This window comes from Entelurus aequoreus, linkage group LG08, assembly GCF_033978785.1.
Source record: "Entelurus aequoreus isolate RoL-2023_Sb linkage group LG08, RoL_Eaeq_v1.1, whole genome shotgun sequence".
NCBI classification, from domain to species: domain Eukaryota; kingdom Metazoa; phylum Chordata; class Actinopteri; order Syngnathiformes; family Syngnathidae; genus Entelurus; species Entelurus aequoreus.
The window spans coordinates 68,110,888-68,134,439 of NC_084738.1; the positions used below are offsets into that span (position 1 = coordinate 68,110,888).

Here is a 23,552-nt window from a genome sequence, read left to right on the forward strand (position 1 = left end):
ATTACTGTAATAATACTAATATTAGTACTGTAATAATACTAATATTACTAGTACATATTAGTACTGTAATATAACTAATTGTAGTACTGTAATAATGGTAATATTAGTAGTGTAATACTAGTAATATTAGTAGTGTAATACTAGTAATGTTAGTAGTGTAATACTAGTAATACTAGTAATATTAGTAATATTAGTAGTCGTTGTGGGGGCTTGAAGTTGGTCAAACAGCGCCCCGCAGTGGTGAAAATGTGCAAGTGCCGCCTCGCTGAGCGACGACGTCACCATAAAAACTTCTTCATTTTCCCCCCATTTTTTTTCACCGCATTCTTTCACTTTTGTTGTTGCAATACTTTCTATTTATTGACTATTTATTTTTGCGATGCAAGACAACTTTCTGGCCGGACATGTTGGCGGCATGAGCGGAAGTTGTAAGCTGAGAAGGGAAACTATCCAACTTGTCAGGAGGGAGAGAAAAAAGGGGCTGGAGAGAACTTGGAAGAACTTCTTTTTATGTTGGACTTCTGACGCGTCCTGCACGTTTTTGGAGTTAAAAGTTGGACTTGTGAAAGTTGTAGTTGTGTTGGAAGTTGTAGTTGTGTTGAAAAGTTGTAGTTGTGTTGAAAAGTTGTAGTTGTGAATGTTGTAGTTGTGAAAGTTGTAGTTGTGTTGAAAAGTTGTAGTTGTGTTGAAAAGTTGTAGTTGTGTTGAAAAGTTGTAGTTGTGAAAGTTGTAGTTGTGTTGAAAAGTTGTAGTTGTGTTGAAAAGTTGTAGTTGTGTTGAAAAGTTGTAGTTGTGAAAGTTGTAGTTGTGTTGAAAAGTTGTAGTTGTGTTGAAAAGTTGTAGTTGTTCGGCGTCCTGCAGCTAGTTTGGTGTCCGCGGGCGGCAGGAGATGTAAGAAAGATGTGTTCCTCCGCCACCAGGATGTTCCTCCGCCGTCACTTGGCGCTGCTCTTCGCCGTCTTCCTGTCGCCGACCCGCGGCTACTTCTCCGAGGAAAGATCCCCGGAGGAGTCCAGGATGCAGCCTCCCACCGTGGTGGTCGCCATCATCGCCAGGAACGCGGCCCACTCCCTGCCCTACTTCCTGGGGGCCCTGGAGAGGCTGCACTACCCCAAAGAGCGCATCTCCGTCTGGTATGTGTTCATTACCATCATCTATTCTATGCACTCAACTGCAGCGAGTACCGGGCATCTCAGTGTAGTATGTGTTCATTACCATTATCCATTCTATGCACTCAACTGCAGCGAGTACCGGGTATCTCATGTCGCTACATTTAGTGCCCGCCCACCTACTTCCTCTTTCTTCATGGAGCTCTGCACCCTGGCACTCAACTGCAGCGAGTACCGGGCGTCACAGTCAGAGTAACCTTCACGCCTCCCGCTACAAACTTGATGTTTGTTCTGCCAACCTGCAAAGCAAAGTTTTGTTTTTACACTTATTTATTTGTCACACTTTGATTACTTCCAGCTGCAATAACACTCCCCGTAAGCGTAAAAGCTCAGGGCTCCCCCTAAAAATGTTGTGTTTGCAGTGCCAACCTAGACTTGCCTCACAGCAAAGGTTGTTTTTACACTTATTTATTTGTCACACTTTGATTAGTTCCAGCTGCAATAACACTCCCCGTAAGCGTAAAAGCTCAGGGCTCCCCCTAAAAATTTTGTGTTTGCAGTGCCAACCTAGACTTGCCTCACAGCAAAGGTTGTTTTTACACTTATTTATTTGTCACACTTTGATTAGTTCCAGCTGCAATAACACTCCCCGTAAGCGTAAAAGCTCAGGGCTCCCCCTAAAAATGTTGTGTTTGTAGTGCCAACCTAGACTTGCCTCACAGCAAAGGTTGTTTTTACACTTATTTATTTGTCACACTTTGATTAATTCCAGCTGCAATAACACTCCCCGTAAGCGTAAAAGCTCAGGACTCCCCCTAAAAATGTTGTGTTTGTAGTGCCAACCTAGACTTGCCTCACAGCAAAGGTTGTTTTTACACTTATTTATTTGTCACACTTTGATTACTTCCAGCTGCAATAACACTCCCCGTAAGCGTAAAAGCTCAGGGCTCCCCCTAAAAATGTTGTGTTTGTAGTGCCAACCTAGACTTGCTTCACAGCAAAGGTTGTTTTTACACTTATTTATTTGTCACACTTTGATTAGTTCCAGCTGCAATAACACTCCCCGTAAGCGTAAAAGCTCAGGGCTCCCCCTAAAAATGTTGTGTTTGCAGTGCCAACCTAGACTTGCCTCACAGCAAAGGTTGTTTTTACACTTATTTATTTGTCACACTTTGAATACTTCCAGCTGCAATAACACTCCCCGTAAGCGTAAAAGCTCAGGGCTCCCCCTAAAAATGTTGTGTTTGCAGTGCCAACCTAGACTTGCCTCACAGCAAAGGTTGTTTTTACACTTATTTATTTGTCACACTTTGATTACTTCCAGCTGCAATAACACTCCCCGTAAGCGTAAAAGCTCAGGGCTCCCCCTAAAAATGTTGTGTTTGCAGTGCCAACCTAGACTTGCCTCACAGCAAAGGTTGTTTTTACACTTATTTATTTGTCACACTTTGAATACTTCCAGCTGCAATACACACTCCCCGTAAGCGTAAAAGCACAGGGCTCCCCCTAAAAATGTTGTGTTTGTAGTGCCAACCTAGACTTGCCTCACAGCAAAGGTTGTTTTTACACTTATTTATTTGTCACACTTTGATTACTTCCAGCTGCAATAACACTCCCTGTAAGCGTAAAAGCTCAGGGCTCCCCCTAAAAGTGTTGTGTTTGTAGTGCCAACCTAGACTTGCCTCACAGCAAAGGTTGTTTTTACACTTATTTATTTGTCACACTTTGAATACTTCCAGCTGCAATAACACTCCCCGTAAGCGTAAAAGCTCAGGGCTCCCCCTAAAAATGTTGTGTTTGCAGTGCCAACCTAGACTTGCCTCACAGCAAAGGTTGTTTTTACACTTATTTATTTGTCACACTTTGAATACTTCCAGCTGCAATAACACTCCCCGTAAGCGTAAAAGCTCAGGGCTCCCCCTAAAAATGTTGTGTTTGCAGTGCCAACCTAGACTTGCCTCACAGCAAAGGTTGTTTTTACACTTATTTATTTGTCACAGTTTGAATACTTCCAGCTGCAATAACACTCCCCGTAAGCGTAAAAGCTCAGGGCTCCCCTTAAAAATGTTGTGTTTGTAGTGCCAACCTAGACTTGCCTCACAGCAAAGGTTGTTTTTACACTTATTTAGTTGTCACACTTTGATTACTTCCAGCTGCAATAACACTCCCCATAAGAGTAAAAGCTCAAGACTCCCCCTACAAATTCTCTGTTTGTAGTGCCGACCTTCCAAGAAAAAACCTAGACTTGCGTCACATTGAAGTTCGTTATTACCTTTACAAAGTCACAACAACATTTAATGTCACGCTTTTGTTAGTTCCAGCTACTACAACACTCCAATTCTCTCCCCGTGAGAGTAACCTTCACGCCTCCCCCTACTAACTTAATGTTTGTTCTGCCAACCTAGACTTGCCTCACAGCAAAGGTTGTTTTTACCTTTACACACTTATTTGTTGTCACACTTTGATTAGTTCCAGCTGCTACAACAGTCCCTGTCAGAGTAAAGTTCACGCCTCCCTCTACAAACTTTGTTTGTAATGCCAACCTAAACAAGCCTCACAGCAAAGGTTGTTTTTACCTTTACACCCCTATTTTTGTCACACTTTGATTAGTTCCAGCTGCAAGAACACTCCCCGTAAGATTAAAAGCTCACGGCTCCCCCTACAAATTCTCTGTTTGTAGTGCCGACCTTCCAAGAAAAACCTAGACATGCATCACATTGAAGTTTGTTATTACCTTTACAAACTCACAACAACATTTAGTGTCACACTTTTGTTAGTTCCATCTACTACAACACTCCAGTTCTCTCCCTGTAAGACTAAAGCTCACGCCTCCCCCTACAAACTGTGTTTTTGGTGTCAACCTTTCGAAAACACCTAGGCTTGCCTCACAGGGAAGATTTTTACCTTTACAAACTCACAACAGCATTTAGTGTCACACTTTGATTCGTTCCAGCTGATACAACACTCCCTCTAAGAGTAAAAAGCTCACGGCTTGCCTTACAAACTATGTTTGTAGTGTTAACTTTCAAAAAAAAAACTAAACTTGCATCACGGCGAAGTTTGTTATTACCTTAACAAACTCACAATATTTGTTGTCACACTGATTAGTTTTCCGCTGCAATAACACTCCCTGTAAGAGTGAAGCTCACAGCTCCCCAGACAAATTCTGTTTGTAGTGTCAACCTTCCAAAAAAAAACCTAAACTTGCAAAGGTTGTTATTACCTTTACAATGTCACAACATTCGTTTTCCCACTTTGACTAGTTCCAGCTGCTATAACACTCCCAAGTCTGTCCCTGCAAGAGTAAAGCTCACTCTGTTTGTGGTGTCAACCTTCCAAAGAAATCTAACCTGGCGTCACAGTGAATTACCTTTGTAAACTCTGGCCTTCCTCTCAATCTTTGTTGTCACACTTTGATTAGTTCCAGCTGCAATAACACTCCACATCTCTCCCCGTAAGCGTAAAGCTCACACCTCGTGGCCTCCCCCTACAAACTCTGTAGTGTATACCTTATAAAAAAATCTAAACGTGCATCACAGCATAGGTTGTTTTTACCGTTGCTAACTCACATTTGATGACACACTTTGCTTAGTTCCCGCTGCAATAAGACTCCCTGTGAAAGTAACGCTCACGGCTCCCCCCTATATATGATTTGCCTGAGAAGCTGGACAGGACAAAATAAATAAATAAATAAATGCAGTGACGTAGTTCCAGCTGCAAAAACACTCTTTGAAAAGAGTCCACCAGAATTGCTCAATACATTTTCTGTTTCTATATGACTCATTCAGCATGTATGCCGTCCGCCTTCACGTACACCTTCTCTCAACATTTGCAATACAGCCAAATTAGTTCCAGCTGCAATAGCACTGCTTGAGGAGAAACCACCAGAAGTTTATCACTAAGTTGACTGTTTACTGTACTGCATGCCGCTCGCCTTCACGTACGCCTTCACTCAACATTTGCAATAAAAGTGAATTAGTTCCAGCTGCGATAACACTCCATGACCAGAGACCACCAGAAGTTGCTCACCTTGTTTCCTGTTTCTATACGAGATTCATTCAGAATGCATGCCGCCCACATTCACGTACGCCTTCTCTCGACATTTGCAATACAGACAAATTAGGTCCAGCTGCAATAGCACTGCTTGAGGAGAGACCACCAGAGGTTTATCACTAAGTTTACTGCATTTATACGACTCATTCAGAGTGTATGCCGCCCGCCTTCACGTACGCCTTCTCTCAGCAATTGCAATAAAAGTGAATTAGTTCCAGCTGTGATAACACTCCATGAACAGAGACCACCAGAAGTTGCTCACCTTGTTTTCTGTTTCTACACGACTTATCCAAAGTGCATGTCGCCTATCTTCACGTACGCCTTCTCTCAACATTTGCAATAAAAGTGAATTAGTTCCAGCCGCAATAGCACTCCTTTCAGAGAGACTACCAGAAGTTGCTCACTGAGTTTTCTATTTCTATACGAGACTCATTTAGAATGCATGCCGCCCACCTTCACGTACGCCTTCTCTCAACATTTGCAATAAAAGTGAATTAGTTCCAGCTGTGATAACACTCCATGAACAGAGACTAATAGAAGTTGCTCACCTTTTTCCCTTTTTCCTTACGACTCATCTATGGTGCATCCCGCCCGCCTTCACATACGCCTTCTCTTATAATTTGCAATAAAAGCGAATTAGTTCCAGCTGCAATAAAACTCCACGGACAGAGACCACCAGAAGTTGCTCACCTTGTTTCCTGTTTCCATACGACTCACCAAGAGTGCATGCCGCACTCCTTCTCTCAACATTTGCAACAAAAGCGAATTAGTTCCAGCCGCAATAACACTCATAGAAGAGATCGCCCACCAGAAGTTGACTGTGTGTGTCTCCCAGGGCAGCCACAGATCACAATGCCGACAACACCACAGCCGTGCTGAAGGAGTGGCTGACGGTCATGCAGAAGTTCTACCACTACGTGGAATGGAGACCCTCGGAGCGACCCGTGTAAGAACCTTGGTCTTCACCCTCAGGTGAACTCCACCTTCAGGTGACCTCCACCTGACGCTGTCCCCAAAACCTGCAGGTCCTACGCAGGAGAGCTGGGGCCAAAGCACTGGCCCAACAGTCGCTACGAGTACGTGATGAAGCTCAAGCAGGCGGCGCTCAACTTTGCCAGGAAGCGCTGGGCCGACTACATCCTGGTACGTCACCCTTCTCTTCTGGGCTTTTAGGGCCGACTACATCCTGGTACGTCACCCTTCTCTTCTGGGCTTTTAGGGCAGACTACATCCTGGTACGTCACCCTTCTCTTCTGGGCTTTTAGGGCAGACTACATCCTGGTACGTCACCCTTCTCTTCTGGGCTTTTAGGGCAGACTACATCCTGGTACGTCACCCTTCTCTTCTGGGCTTTTAGGGCCGACTACATCCTGGTACGTCAACCTTCTCTTCTGGGCTTTTAGGGCTGACTACATCCTGGTACGTCACCCTTCTCTTCTGGGCTTTTAGGGCCGACTACATCCTGGTACGTCAACCTTCTCTTCTGGGCTTTTAGGGCCGACGACATCCTGGTACGTCATCCTTCTCTTCTGGGCTTTTAGGGCCGACTACATCCTGGCACGTCACCCTTCTCTTCTGGGCTTTTAGGGCCGACTACATCCTGGTACGTCACGCTTCTCTTCTGGGCTTTTAAAGGCCTACTGCAACCCACTACTACCGACCACGCAGTCTGATAGTTTATATATCAATGATGAAATCTTAACATTGCAACACATGCCAATACGGCCGGGTTAACTTATAAAGTGACATTTAAAATTTCCCGGGAAATATCCGGCTGAAACGTCGCGGTATGATGACGTATGCGCGTGACGAAGTCAGTTTAACGGAAGTTATGGTACCCCGTAGAATCCTATACAAAAAGCTCTGTTTTCATTTCATAATTCCACAGTATTCTGGACATCTTTTGCAATTTGTTTAATGAACAATGAAGGCTGCAAAGAAGACAGTTGTAGGTGGGATCGGTGTATTAGCAGCGGACTACAGCAACACAACCAGGAGGACTTTGTTGGAGAGCAGACGCGCTAGCCGCCGACCTCACCTTGACTTCCTACGTCTCCGGGCCGCCAAACGCATCGGGTGAAGTCCTTCGTCCTTCTGCCGATCGCTGGAACGCAGGTGAGCACGGGTGTTGATGAGCAGATGAGGGCTGGCTGGCGTAGGTGGAGAGCTAATGTTTTTAGCATAGCTCATCTACGAATCTTTCATCCCCGCTCAAATTAATGGGGTAATCGTCACTTTCTCGGTCCGAATCTCTCTCGCTCCATTGTAAACAATGGGGAATTGTGAGGAATACTAGCTCCTGTGACGTCACGCTACTTCCGGTACAGGCAAGGCTTTTTTTTTATCAGCGAGCAAAAGTTGCGAACTTTATCGTCGATTTTCTCTACTAAATCCTTTCAGCAAAAATATGGCAATATCGCGAAATGATCAAGTATGACACATAGAATGGATCTGCTATTCCCGTTTAAATTAAAAAAAATCATTTCAGTAGGCCTTTAAGGCCTACTGAAATGATTTTTACATCCTGGTACGTCACCCTTCTCTTCTGGGCTTTTAGGGCCGACGACATCCTGGTACGTCATCTTTCTCTTCTGGGCTTTTAGGGCCGACGACATCCTGGTACGTCACCCTTCTCTTCTGGGCTTTTAGGGCCGACGACATCCTGGTACGTCACCCTTCTCTTCTGGGCTTTTAGGGCCGACTACATCCTGGTATGTCATCTTTCTCTTCTGGGCTTTTAAGGCCGACTACATCCTGGTACGTCACCCTTCTCTTCTGGGCTTTTAGGGCCGACGACATCCTGGTACGTCACCCTTCTCCTCTGGGCTTTTAGGGCCGACGACATCCTGGTACGTCATCTTTCTCTTCTGGGCTTTTAGGGCCGACGACATCCTGGTACGTCATCCTTCTCTTCTGGGCTTTTAGGGCCGCCGACATCCTGGTACGTCATCCTTCTCTTCTGGGCTTTTAGGGCCGCCGACATCCTGTCCCTCACTGACACAAACGCCTCCAACTCTGTGCCAATAGTTTGGCCGGCTTTCCGGATCAGTTTGTCAATCCAGTTGAAGTCTCTTCTGCTGGTGCTGCTGCCCCAACAAAGCACTACAAAGTACAGGGCACTGGCCACAACAGACTGATAAAAGATCTTGCTGCACACATTAAAGGACTTAAGCCTCCTCAGGAAAAAGATTCTGCTCATGTCCTTCTTGTAAACAGCTTTGCGGTTGTCCTTCCAGTCCAGTCTGCTGTCCAAGTGGACTCCCAGGTACTTGTACTTCCCCACTAGTGCCACCTCCCGGCCCTGAATCTTGATGGGCTCCACAGGGGTCATTCTCTTCTTGAAGTCCATGACCAGCTCTTTGGTCTTGTCCACATTAAGGAGCAGATGGTTGGCCTGAGACCACTCCACAAAGTCAGCGATCAGTGTCCTGTACCCCAATTCCTGTCCCTCTCCGATACACCCGACCACAGCAGAGTCTTCAGAGTATTTCTGCAGGTAGCAGGACCTGGAACTGTACTGGAAGTCTGAGGTGTACAGGGTGAACTGGAAAGGAGACAGGACTGTGGAGCACCTACACCACTGAGCACAGTATCCCACAGGGAGCTCCCCAGTCAGACAAGTCATCAGTGATCCAGGAGACAATGGAGGAGCTCACACCCGCCCATGACAAATGACATGGCAAGCCACAGTAAATGAAGGAAAATTGTTTATTTTTAGATTTAACATTTTGATTGTTTATTTTTTGTTTTCATTATTTTTATTTAACACTTATGAGTAATGCTAGAACCCCCATGAAGAAAATAAATGGTAGAGTCCTTTTGTTATTCTCTATGCACCAAGAAGTAGTCTGCTAACTAGCACTATGTTATTCTCTATGCACCAGGAAAAAGTCTACTACCTAGCACTGTTATTCTCTATGCACCAGGAAGTAGTCTGCTAGCTAGCACTATGTTATTCTCTATGCACCAGGAAGTAGTCTGCTACCTAGCACTATGTTATTCTCTATGCACCAGGAAATAGTCTGCTAGCTAGCACTATGTTATTCTCTATGCACCAGGAAGTAGTCTGCTAGCTAGCACTATGTTATTCTCTATGCACCAGGAAGTAGTCTGCTACCTAGCACTACGTTATTCTCTATGCACCAGGAAGTAGTCTGCTAGCTAGCACTATGTTATTCTCTATGCCTTTTCCCCGCCATTCTTGGTTCTTTTCTGGGGCACAATTCAATCATTCCTCACATCCAATAAAAAAAAAAAAGTATGGTCGAAACATTTTACGTCACCTCCCAAGTGTTTGATGTCGGTGTTGACGTCTGTCGTGTCAATAATTGCTGGTTGCAGAAAGCTGGCACAAGTTTTGAAGCGGGCGCTCCTGGTGTTTGTCTTCCAGTACGCAGACGCCGACAACATCCTGACCAACCCCGACACCCTCAACCTGCTCGTAGCCGAGAACAAGTCCATCACGGCGCCCATGTTGGACTCTCAGGGCGCCTACTCCAACTACTGGTGTGGCATAACCCCACAGGTGAGTCACCAGAAGGTGTCTTTCTGGCCTTCTTCAGGGTTATTACAGGAGGACGGACCTAAGGTGTCCTTCTTCAGGGTTATTACAGGAGGACGGACCTAAGGTGTCCTTCAGGGTTATTACAGGAGGACGGACCTAAGGTGTCCTTCTTCAGGGTTATTACAGGAGGACGGACCTAAGGTGTCCTTCAGGGTCATTACAGGACGACGGACCTAAGGTGTCCTTCTTCAGGGTTATTACAGGAGGACGGACCTAATGTGTCCTTCTTTAGGGTTATTACAGGAGGACGGACCTAAGGTGTTCTTCTTCAGGGTTATTACAGGAGGACGGACCTAAGGTGTCCTTCTTCAGGGTTATTACAGGAGGACGGACCTAAGGTGTCCTTCTTCAGGGTTATTACAGGAGGACGGACCTAAGGTGTCCTTCTTCAGGGTTATTACAGGAGGACGGACCTAAGGTGTCCTTCTTCAGGGTTATTACAGGAGGACGGACCTAAGGTGTCCTTCTTCAGGGTTATTACAGGAGGACGGACCTAAGGTGTCCTTCTTCAGGGTTATTACAGGAGGACGGACCTAAGGTGTCCTTCAGGGTTATTACAGGAGGACGGACCTAAGGTGTCCTTCTTCAGGGTTATTACAGGAGGACGGACCTAAGGTGTCCTTCTTCAGGGTTATTACAGGAGGACGGACCTAAGGTGTCCTTCTTCAGGGTTATTACAGGAGGACGGACCTAAGGTGGCCTTCTTCAGGGTTATTACAGGAGGACGGACCTAAGGTGTCCTTCAGGGTTATTACAGGAGGACGGACCTAAGGTGTCCTTCTTCAGGGTTATTACAGGAGGACGGACCTAAGGTGTCCTTCAGGGTCATTACAGGACGACGGACCTAAGGTGTCCTTCTTCAGGGTTATTACAGGAGGACGGACCTAATGTGTCCTTCTTTAGGGTTATTACAGGAGGACGGACCTAAGGTGTTCTTCTTCAGGGTTATTACAGGAGGACGGACCTAAGGTGTCCTTCTTCAGGGTTATTACAGGAGGACGGACCTAAGGTGTCCTTCTTCAGGGTTATTACAGGAGGACGGACCTAAGGTGTCCTTCTTCAGGGTTATTACAGGAGGACGGACCTAAGGTGTCCTTCTTCAGGGTTATTACAGGAGGACGGACCTAAGGTGTCCTTCTTCAGGGTTATTACAGGAGGACGGACCTAAGGTGTCCTTCAGGGTTATTACAGGAGGACGGACCTAAGGTGTCCTTCTTCAGGGTTATTACAGGAGGACGGACCTAAGGTGTCCTTCTTCAGGGTTATTACAGGAGGACGGACCTAAGGTGTCCTTCTTCAGGGTTATTACAGGAGGACGGACCTAAGGTGTCCTTCTTCAGGGTTATTACAGGAGGACGGACCTAAGGTGTCCTTCTTCAGGGTTATTACAGGAGGACGGACCTAAGGTGTCCTTCTTCAGGGTTATTACAGGAGGACGGACCTAAGGTGTGCTTCTTCAGGGTTATTACAGGACGGCGGACCTAAGGTGTCCTTCTTCAGGGTTATTACAGGAGGACGGACCTAAGGTGTCCTTCTTCAGGGTTATTACAGGAGGACGGACCTAAGGTGTTCTTCTTCAGGGTTATTACAGGAGGGCGGACCTAAGGTGTCCTTCTTCAGGGTTATTACAGTAGGACGGACCTAAGGTGTCCTTCTTCAGGGTTATTACAGGAGGACGGACCTAAGGTGTTCTTCTTCAGGGTTACTACAGGAGGACGGCGGAGTATTTCCCCACCCGCCACCGCCAGCGCCTGGGCTGCCTCCCCGTGCCCATGGTGCACTCCACCATGCTGCTGGACCTGAGGAAGGAGGGCATGAAGAGGCTGGCCTTCTACCCGCCTCACAAGGAGTACTCCTGGCCCTACGACGACATCATCGTCTTCGCCTTCTCCTGCCGCGCCGCAGGTGGGTGTTGGCGCCGCACCTTTCGGCGCACCGTTCCAGCAAGTAGTCTGATACCCGGCCGTTGTTTTGCAGCTGTCCAGATGTTCCTGTGCAACAAGGAGCGCTACGGCTACCTCAACGTGCCCGCTAAACCTCAGCACACGCTGGAGGACGACCGCCTCAACTTTGTACACCTGCACCTGGACTCCCTGAGTAAGACATGACATATTCATACTCCCGGGTCTTACTGTACACCTGCACCTGGACTCCCTGAGTAAGAATGTGTAGATGTACAGTAGGTGACATGATATATTTATAGTCCTATATAATAGTCCCTGAGTAAGAATGTGTAGATGTACAGTAGGTGACATGATATATTTATAATCCTATATAATAGTCCCTGAGTACGAATGTCTAGATGTACAGTAGGTGACATGATATATTTATAATCCTATATAATAGTCCCTGAGTAAGAATGTGTAGATGTACAGTAGGTGACATGATATATTTATAGTCCTATATAATAGTCCCTGAGTAAGAATGTGTAGATGTACAGTAGGTGACATGATATATTTATAATCCTATATAATAGTCCCTGAGTAAGAATGTGTAGATGTACAGTAGGTGACATGATATATTTATAATCCTATATAATAGTCCCTGAGTAAGAATGTCTAGATGTACAGTAGGTGACATGATATATTCATAGTCCTATATAATAGTCCCTGAGTAAGAATGTGTAGATGTACAGTAGGTGACATGATATATTTATAGTCCTATATAATAGTCCCTGAGTAAGAATGTGTAGATGTACAGTAGGTGACATGATATATTTATAGTCCTATATAATAGTCCCTGAGTAAGAATGTGTAGATGTACAGTAGGTGACATGATATATTTATAGTCCTATATAATAGTCCCTGAGTAAGAATGTGTAGATGTACAGTAGGTGACATGATATATTTATAGTCCTATATAATAGTCCCTGAGTAAGAATGTGTAGATGTACAGTAGGTGACATGATATATTTATAATCCTATATAATAGTCCCTGAGTAAGAATGTCTAGATGTGCAGTAGGTGACATGATATATTTATAGTCCTATATAATAGTCCCTGAGTAAGAATGTGTAGATGTACAGTAGGTGACATGATATATTTATAGTCCTATTTAATAGTCCCTGAGTAAGAATGTCTAGATGTACAGTAGGTGACATGATATATTTATAGTCCTATATAATAGTCCCTGAGTAAGAATGTGTAGATGTACAGTAGGTGACATGATATATTTATAATCCTATATAATAGTCCCTGAGTAAGAATGTGTAGATGTACAGTAGGTGACATGATATATTCATAGTCCTATATAATAGTCCCTGAGTAAGAATGTGTAGATGTACAGTAGGTGACATGATATATTCATAGTCCTATATAATAGTCCCTCAGTAAGAATGTGTAGATGTACAGTAGGTGACATGATATATTCATAGTCCTATATAATAGTCCCTGAGTAAGAATGTGTAGATGTACAGTAGGTGACATGATATATTTATAATCCTATATAATAGTCCCTGAGTAAGAATGTGTAGATGTACAGTAGGTGACATGATATATTCATAGTCCTATATAATAGTCCCTGAGTAAGAATGTCTAGATGTACAGTAGGTGACATGATATATTAATAGTCTTATATAATAGTCCCTGAGTAAGAATGTGTAGATGTACAGTAGGTGACATGATATATTCATAGTCCTATATAATAGTCCCTGAGTAAGAATGTGTAGATGTACAGTAGGTGACATGATATATTTATAGTCCTATATAATAGTCCCTGAGTAAGAATGTGTAGATGTACAGTAGGTGACATGATATATTTATAATCCTATATAATAGTCCCTGAGTAAGAATGTGTAGATGTACAGTAGGTGACATGATATATTTATAGTCCTATATAATAGTCCCTGAGTAAGAATGTGTAGATGTACAGTAGGTGACATGATATATTCATAGTCCTATATAATAGTCCCTGAGTAAGAATGTGTAGATGTACAGTAGGTGACATGATATATTCATAGTCCTATATAATAGTCCCTGAGTAAGAATGTGTAGATGTACAGTAGGTGACATGATATATTCATAGTCCTATATAATAGTCCCTGAGTAAGAATGTCTAGATGTACAGTAGGTGACATGATATATTCATAGTCCTATATAATAGTCCCTGAGTAAGAATGTCTAGATGTACAGTAGGTGACATGCTATATTTATAGTCCTATATAATAGTCCCTGAGTAAGAATGTGTAGATGTACAATAGGTGACATGATATATTTATAGTCCTATATAATAGTCCTTGAGTAAGAATGTGTAGATGTACAGTAGGTGACATGATATATTTATAGTCCTATATAATAGTCCCTGAGTAAGAATGTCTAGATGTACAGTAGGTGACATGATATATTTATAGTCCTATATAATAGTCCCTGAGTAAGAATGTCTAGATGTACAGTAGGTGACATGATATATTTATAGTCCTATATAATAGTCCCTGAGTAAGAATGTGTAGATGTACAGTAGGTGACATGATATATTTATAATCCTATATAATAGTCCCTGAGTAAGAATGTGTAGATGTACAGTAGGTGACATGATATATTTATAGTCCTATATAATAGTCCCTGAGTAAGAATGTCTAGATGTACAGTAGGTGACATGATATATTTATAGTCCTATATAATAGTCCCTGAGTAAGAATGTGTAGATGTACAGTAGGTGACATGATATATTTATAATCCTATATAATAGTCCCTGAGTAAGAATGTGTAGATGTACAGTAGGTGATATGATATATTTATAGTCCTATATAATAGTCCCTGAGTAAGAATGTGTAGATGTACAGTAGGTGACATGACATATTTATAGTCCTATATAATAGTCCCTGAGTAAGAATGTGTAGATGTACAGTAGGTGACATGATATATTTATAGTCCTATATAATAGTCCCTGAGTAAGAATGTCTAGATGTACAGTAGGTGACATGATATATTTATAGTCCTATATAATAGTCCCTGAGTAAGAATGTCTAGATGTACAGTAGGTGACATGATATATTTATAGTCCTATATAATAGTCCCTGAGTAAGAATGTCTAGATGTACCGTAGGTGACATGATATATTCATAGTCCTATATAATAGTCCCTGAGTAAGAATGTCTAGATGTACAGTGGGTGACATGATATATTTATAGTCCTATATAATAGTCCCTGAGTAAGAATGTGTAGATGTACAGTAGGTGACATGATATATTTATAGTCCTATATAATAGTCCCTGAGTAAGAATGTCTAGATGTACAGTAGGTGACATGATATATTCATAGTCCTATATAATAGTCCCTGAGTAAGAATGTCTAGATGTACAGTAGGTGACATGATATATTTATAGTCCTATATAATAGTCCCTGAGTAAGAATGTGTAGATGTACAGTAGGTGACATGATATATTTATAGTCCTATATAATAGTCCCTGAGTAAGAATGTGTAGATGTACAGTAGGTGACATGATATATTTATAGTCCTATATAATAGTCCCTGAGTAAGAATGTCTAGATGTACAGTAGGTGACATGATATATTTATAGTCCTATATAATAGTCCCTGAGTAAGAATGTGTAGATGTACAGTAGGTGACATGATATATTTATAGTCCTATATAATAGTCCCTGAGTAAGAATGTGTAGATGTACAGTAGGTGACATGATATATTTATAGTCCTATATAATAGTCCCTGAGTAAGAATGTGTAGATGTACAGTAGGTGACATGATATATTTATAGTCCTATATAATAGTCCCTGAGTAAGAATGTCTAGATGTACAGTAGGTGACATGATATATTCATAGTCCTATATAATAGTCCCTGAGTAAGAATGTCTAGATGTACAGTAGGTGACATGATATATTTATAGTCCTATATAATAGTCCCTGAGTAAGAATGTGTAGATGTACAGTAGGTGACATGATATATTTATAGTCCTATATAATAGTCCCTCAGTAAGAATGTGTAGATGTACAGTAGGTGACATGATATATTTATAGTCCTATATAATAGTCCCTCAGTAAGAATGTGTAGATGTACAGTAGGTGACATGATATATTTATAGTCCTATATAATAGTCCCTGAGTAAGAATGTCTAGATGTACAGTAGGTGACATGATATATTCATAGTCCTATATAATAGTCCCTGAGTAAGAATGTCTAGATGTACAGTAGGTGACATGATATATTTATAGTCCTATATAATAGTCCCTGAGTAAGAATGTGTAGATGTACAGTAGGTGACATGATATATTTATAATCCTATATAATAGTCCCTGAGTAAGAATGTCTAGATGTACAGTAGGTGACATGATATATTTATAGTCTTACTGTACGTCCAACAGTCGACGGTCCTCCCATGAAGCCTTCACGCTACGTCCACTTGTCCCCCAAGCAGCGAGACCTGATGGGCTTTGATGAGGTCAGCACGTTTCTAACAACAATAATAATAATAATAATAATAATAATAATAATAATAATAATAATAATGGGTTAGATATATATAGTGTGTTTATATTAATGATAATAATGATGGGTTAGATTTTTCTACACTTTTTTAATAATAACAATAATGGACTACATTTATATTGCATATTTCTAATAATAATAATAATGGATTAGATTATACAACATGTTTCTAATAATAATTATATTTTTAATAATGGATGAGATTTATATAGCACGTTTCTAATGATAATACTAATGGATAAGATGTATATAGTGCATTAATATAAATAATAATATTAATAATGAATGAGATGTATATTGAACAATTCTAATAATAAATAATAATAATGATAGTGATAATAATGGATTATATATATATATATATATATATATATATATATATATATATATATATATATATATATATATATATATATATATATATATATATATATATATATATATATATATATATATAGCATGATTCTAATAATAATAATAATAATGGATGAGATTTATATAGCATGCTCCTAATAGTAATAATAATAATAATAATAATGGATTAGATTTATATAACACGTTTCTAATAATAATAATAATGGATGAGATGTATATAGTATGTTTGTAATAATAATAATAATGTAATAATAATAATGGATTAGATATATTTAATGCGTTGCTAATAATAATACTAATAATAATAATAATTAAGGCTGATATTTATATAACAGGTTTCTAATCATAATAATAATAATAATGGATTAGATGTATTTAGTGCATTGCTAATAATAATAATGATAATAATTATAATAATAATTATGGCTGAGATTTATATAACAGGTTTCTAATAATAATGATAATAATAATGGATTAGATGTATATAGTGTGTTTCTAATAATAATAATATTAATAATACCAATCATATAAATACTAATAATGGATGAGATTTTTATAGCACGTTTCTAATAATAATAATAATGGACTAGATGTATATAGTGCATGGCTAATAATAATAATAATGATAATATACTAATGGACTAGATGTATATAGTTCATGGCTAATAATAATAATAATATTAATAATAATAATAATAATGGACTAGATGTATATAGTGCATGGCTAATAATAATAATAATAATGGATGAGATTTGTATAGCACATTTCTAGTAATGATAATAAAAATAATAATGGATTACATGTATATAGTGCGTTCCTAAAATTATTATTATTAGTTAAGTTAAAGTTAACTTAACTTTAACTTTAACTTAACTAATAATAATAATACTAATAATACTAATGGACTAGATGTATATAGTGCATGGCTAATAATAATAATAATACTAATACTAATGGACTAGATGTATATAGTGCATGGCTAATAATAATAATAATAATAATAATAATAATGGATGAGATTTGTATAGCACATTTCTAGTAATAATAAAAATAATAATGGATTACATGTATATAGTGCGTTGCTAAAATTATTATTAATAATAATAATAATAATAGATTAGTTTAATATACTATTGAACACCAAATACTAAAACACTAAAATAATAATTTTGTGTCTTCAGATTTACTTGATCAACTTACGGCGACGCCCTGATCGCAGAAACAGGATGTTGTTGTCTCTCAATGAACTGGAAGTGGACGTCAAAGTGGTAGATGCTGTAGACGGCAAGTAAGTATTACTACTAGTACTACTACAATACTCTAAGGAATACTACTACTACTACTACTACTACCACTACTACTACACTGATAGTAGTACTACTAATGTTGTTGTCTCTCAATGAACTGGAAGTGGACGTCAAAGTGGTAGATGCTGTGGACGGCAAGTAAGTATTACTACTAGTACTACTACAATACTCTAAGGAATACTACTACTACTACTACTACTACTACACTGATAGTAGTACTACTAATGTTGTTGTCTCTTAACGAACTTGAAGTGGACGTCAAAGTGGTAGATGCTGTGGACGGCAAGTAAGTATTACTACTAGTACTACTTCAATACTCTAAGGAATACTACTACTACTACTACTACTACTACTACTACTACTACACTGATAGTAGTACTACTAATGTTGTTGTCTCTTAACGAACTGGAAGTGGACGTCGAAGTGGTAGATGCTGTGGACGGCAAGTAAGTATTACTACTAGTACTACTACAATACTCTAAGGAATACTACTACTACTACTACTACTACTACACTGATAGTAGTACTACTAATGTTGTTGTCTCTTAACGAACTTGAAGTGGACGTCAAAGTGGTAGATGCTGTGGACGGCAAGTAAGTATTACTACTAGTACTACTTCAATACTCTAAGGAATACTACTACTACTACTACTACTACTACACTGATAGTAGTACTACTAATGTTGTTGTCTCTTAACGAACTGGAAGTGGACGTCGAAGTGGTAGATGCTGTGGACGGCAAGTAAGTATTACTACTAGTACTACTACAATACTCTAAGGAATACTACTACTACTACTACACTGATAGTACTACTACACTGATAGTAGTACTACTAATGTTGTTGTCACTCAATGAACTGGAAGTGGACGTCAAAGAGATAGATGTTGTGGAATGCAAGTAAGTATTACTACTAGTACTACTACAATACTCTAAGGAATACTACTACTAGTACTACTACACTGATAGTAGTACTACTAATGTTGTTATCACTCAATGAACTGGAAGTGGACGTCAAAGTGGTAGATGCTGTGGAATGCAAGTAAGTATTACTGCTAGTACTACTACAATACTGTAAGGAATACTACTACTACTACTATACTTATAGTACTACTACTACACTGATAGTAGTACTACTAATGTTGTTGTCTCTTAACGAACTTGAAGTGGACGTCAAAGTGGTAGATGCTGTGGACGGCAAGTAAGTATTACTACTAGTACTACTACAATACTGATAGTGGTACTACAACAGTACTTCTGTAGACACAAGTAAGGAATACTACTACTACACTGATAGTAGTACTACTACAGTACTTCTGTGGACGGCAAGTAGGGAATACTACTACTACTACTACAATGATAGTAGTACTACCACAGTGCCTCTGTAGACGGCAAGTAAGGAATACTACTACTACTACCATACAGATAGTAGTAGTACAACAGTACTTCTGTAGACGGGAAGTAAGAACCACTACTACTACTTGTGGTACTACTACACTGATAGTAGTACTACTACAGTACTTCTGTGGACGGCAAGTAGGGAATACTACTACTACTACAATGATAGTAGTACTACCACAGTGCCTCTGTAGACGGCAAGTAAGGAATACTACTACTACTACTATACAGATAGTAGTAGTACAACAGTACTTCTGTAGACGGGAAGTAAGGACCACTACTACTACTTGTGGTACTACTATACTGATAGTAGTACTACTACAGTACTTCTGTGGACAGAAAGTAAGGAATACTACTACTACAATGACAGTAGTATTACTACAGTCCTTCTGGTAATACCACCGCTACTGTTAGTACGACCAGCCTTAGTACTAGTGTTACTACTATTTCCAGTCGTAGTACCAGTAGTAGTATAGTTATACTAATATTACTAGTACCAGTCTTAGTATTAGTAGTACTGTAGTACTTGAATTATTACTATTAGTAGTGTAGTACTAGTAGTACCACTGCCACCAGTCTAGTACGAGTAATAGTGTAATATTAGGAGTACTACAATACTAAAACTACTACTACTACAAACTACTACTGATACTACTACTAGGCTTAGTAGTACTATTGGCACTACTACTAGTGATACAGTACAACTAGTACTACTACTGGTACTACATTAATACTATTAGTAGTACCTCTAGGCCTACTAAAAAAGGTCCTCCTACTTGTAGAACTGTTAGTTCTACTACTAGCAGTACTATCAGTATTAATAATTGTACGACAATACTATGAGGACTACTGCCAGTATTACTACAATACTACCAGTAATACTACTGATACTGTTAGTATTACCAGTCATAATACCAGTAGTAGTACTCGCAGTAGTGTAGTATTAATGCTAGTATTACTACTAATACGACACTGCTTCTGGTAGTGTAATAATAGTAGTACTACTCTTAGTAGTACTGTTGCTACTGCTATTAGTACTACTACTAGTACTACCACATAGTAGTAGTACTAACGGTACAACTATTAGTGCTACAGTAATACTAGTACCACTACTAAAACTATTATTAGTACTACTGCTGATACTCCGACTAGTTCTGCTACTATTAATAGTAGTATTACCAGTCATATTACTTGTAATAGTGTAGTACTACTATTATTACTCGTGCCAGTCGTAGTACTATTAGTAGTGTAGTACTAGTATTGTAACTATTACTGGTCATAGTATTATTAGTAGTGTGACTGGTAGTACGACTGCTAATAGTACAAGTGTAGTATTAATAGTACTCCACTACTACTACAAATTGTTACTAGTGTAGTATTAATAGTACTCCGCTACTACTACAAATTGTTACTAATAGTACTTTAGTAGTACTATTGTTGGGCAGCTGGGGAGATGTTTGTGTTCTCCTTGCCAGCGCGGCCGGACGTGGAACTACCTCAAAAGCGGCGGGCATACTACTAGTGCTACGCTGGTACTACTAGTGCTACGCTGGTACTACTAGTGCTACGCTGATACTACTAGTGCTACGCTGGTACCACTAGTGCTACGCTGGTACTACTAGTGCTACACTGATACTACTAGTGCTACGCTGGTACTACTAGTGCTACGCTGGTACTACTAGTGCTACGCTGGTACTACTAGTGCTACGCTACACTGATACTACTAGTGCTACGCTGGTACTACTAGTGCTACGCTGATACTACTAGTGCTACGCTGATACTACTAGTGCTACACTGATACTACTAGTGCTACGCTGGTACTACTAGTGCTACACTGATACTACTAGTGCTACGCTGGTACTACTAGTGCTACACTTGTACTACTAGTGCTACACTGATATTACTAGTGCTACGCTGGTACTACTAGTGCTACGCTGGTACTACTAGTGCTACACTGGTACTACTAGTGCTACGCTGATACTACTAGTGCTACACTGATACTACTAGTGCTACGCTGGTACTACTAGTGCTACACTGATAGTACTAGTGCTACGCTGGTACTACTAGTGCTACACTTGTACTACTAGTGCTACACTGATATTACTAGTGCTACGCTGGTACTACTAGTGCTACGCTGGTACTACTAGTGCTACACTGGTACTACTAGTGCTACGCTGGTACTACTAGTGCTACGCTGATACTACTAGTGCTACACTGGTACTACTAGTGCTACGCTGGTACTACTAGTGCTACACTGATACTACTAGTGCTACACTGATATTACTAGTGCTACGCTGGTACTACTAGTGCCACGCGGGTACTACTAGTGCTACACTTGTACTACTAGTGCTATGCTGATACTACTAGTGCTACGCTGGTACTACTAGTGCTACGCTGGTACTACTAGTGCTACGCTGGTACTACTAGTGGTACGCTGATACTACTAGTGCTACACTGGTACTACTAGTGCTACGCTGGTACTACTAGTGCTACACTGATACTACTAGTGCTACACTGATATTACTAGTGCTACGCTGGTACTACTAGTGCTACGCTGATACTACTAGTGCTACGCTGGTACTACTAGTGCTACGCTGATATTACTAGTGCTACGCTGGTACTACTAGTGCTACGCTGGTACTATTAGTGCTACGCTGGTACTACTAGTGCTACGCTGATACTACTAGTGCTACGCTGGTACTACTAGTGCTACGCTGATACTACTAGTGCTACGCTGGTACTACTAGTGCTATGATGATACTACTAGTGCTACACTGGTACTACTAGTGCTATGATGATTCTACTAGTGCTACGCTAGTACTACTAGTGCTAATACTACTACAGCCCTATTAGCAGTACTACTACTTGTACTACACTAATATTTCCTACTTCCATGTTGGCTCACAAAATGAATATGTCATCTAATTAGAAGTGTGTGTGTGTGCGTGTCCGTGTGCGTGTGCGTGTGTGTGTGTGTGTGTGTGTGTGTGTGTGTGTGTGTGTGTGTGTGTGTGTGTGTGTGTGCGTGTGTGTGTGTGTGTGTGTGTGCGTGTGTGTGTGTGTGTGTGTGTGTGCAGTGCATTAAACAGCAGTGCCATCAAGATCCTGGGTGTGGACTTGCTGCCAGGTTATTACGATCCCTTCTCAGGACGCACTCTGACCAAAGGGGAGGTGGGATGTTTCCTCAGTCACTTCTACATCTGGAAGGAGGTCAGGAACAACAACAACAAATGTGTGTGTGTGTGTGTGTGTGTGTGTGTGTGTGTGTGTGTGTGTGTGTGTGTGTGTGTGTGTGTGTAATAGTGTATGTACAGATAGTGTGTGTGTGTGTGTATAATGTATAATAGTTTGTGTGTATAATGTATAATAGTGTATGTACAGATAGTGTGTGTGTGTATAATGTATAATAGTTTGTGTATAAAATGTATAATAGTGTATGTACAGATGGTGTGTGTATAATGTATAATAGTGTGTTTGTATAATGTATAATAGTGTGTGTGTATAAAATGTATAATAGTGTATGTACAGATGGAGTGTGTGTATAATGTATAATAGTGTGTGTGTATAATAGTGTATGTACAGATGGTGTGTGTGTGTATAATGTATAATAGTTTGTGTATATAATGTATAATAGTGTATGTACAGATGGTGTGTGTGTGTATAATGTATAATAGTGTATTGTACAGATGGTGTGTGTATATAATGTATAATAAAAGTGTGTGTATATAATGTATAATATGGTGTGTGTATAATCAAAGTGTGTGTACAGATGGTGTGTATAATGTATAATAGTGTGTGTAGAGATGGTGTGTGTGTGTATAATGTATAATAAAAGTGTGTGTAGAGATGGTGTGTATATAATGCATGATAGTGTGTGTGTATAATGAAAGTGTGTGTGTGTACAGATGGTGGACATGCAGCTGGACAAAGCGTTGGTGTTTGAGGACGACGTTCGCTTTCAGGCCAACTTCAAGCGGCGAGTCCTGAGACTGATGGAGGAGGTGGAGCAGGTGGAGCTGGACTGGGACCTCATGTGAGCAATACTTTATTCCCTTTAGTGGACAATTATTATCACTTGTATTCTTTTATTGTTATTATCATCACAATTATTATTATCATTATTATTATTGTTATTATTATTATTATCAGTATTATTATTATTAACAGTATTTTTTATTATCACTAATATTATTATTATTAACAGTATTTTTATTATCACTAATATTATTATTATATTATTGTTATTATTAATATTATATTATTATTAATATTAATATTATCATTATTTGTTGTTATTATTATCAT

The 23,552-nt window shown here is 40.1% G+C and overlaps 1 protein-coding gene across 1 annotated transcript in view; it reads left to right on the top strand.

Annotated features, from left to right (window-relative positions):
- Nucleotides 1-282: 282 nt before the first annotated feature.
- Nucleotides 283-23,552, top strand: part of cercam (cerebral endothelial cell adhesion molecule) — a 28,721-nt gene continuing 5,451 nt past the window's right edge. The window contains exons 1-10 of the mRNA XM_062055136.1: nt 283-1,133; nt 5,998-6,108; nt 6,188-6,305; nt 9,553-9,687; nt 11,427-11,631; nt 11,704-11,823; nt 16,045-16,121; nt 17,726-17,832; nt 22,325-22,457; nt 23,153-23,280. Of these exons, the coding sequence (XP_061911120.1) occupies nt 901-1,133; nt 5,998-6,108; nt 6,188-6,305; nt 9,553-9,687; nt 11,427-11,631; nt 11,704-11,823; nt 16,045-16,121; nt 17,726-17,832; nt 22,325-22,457; nt 23,153-23,280 (1,367 nt within the window). The 5' untranslated portion in view covers nt 283-900. The remainder of the gene's footprint in view (nt 1,134-5,997; nt 6,109-6,187; nt 6,306-9,552; nt 9,688-11,426; nt 11,632-11,703; nt 11,824-16,044; nt 16,122-17,725; nt 17,833-22,324; nt 22,458-23,152; nt 23,281-23,552) is intronic.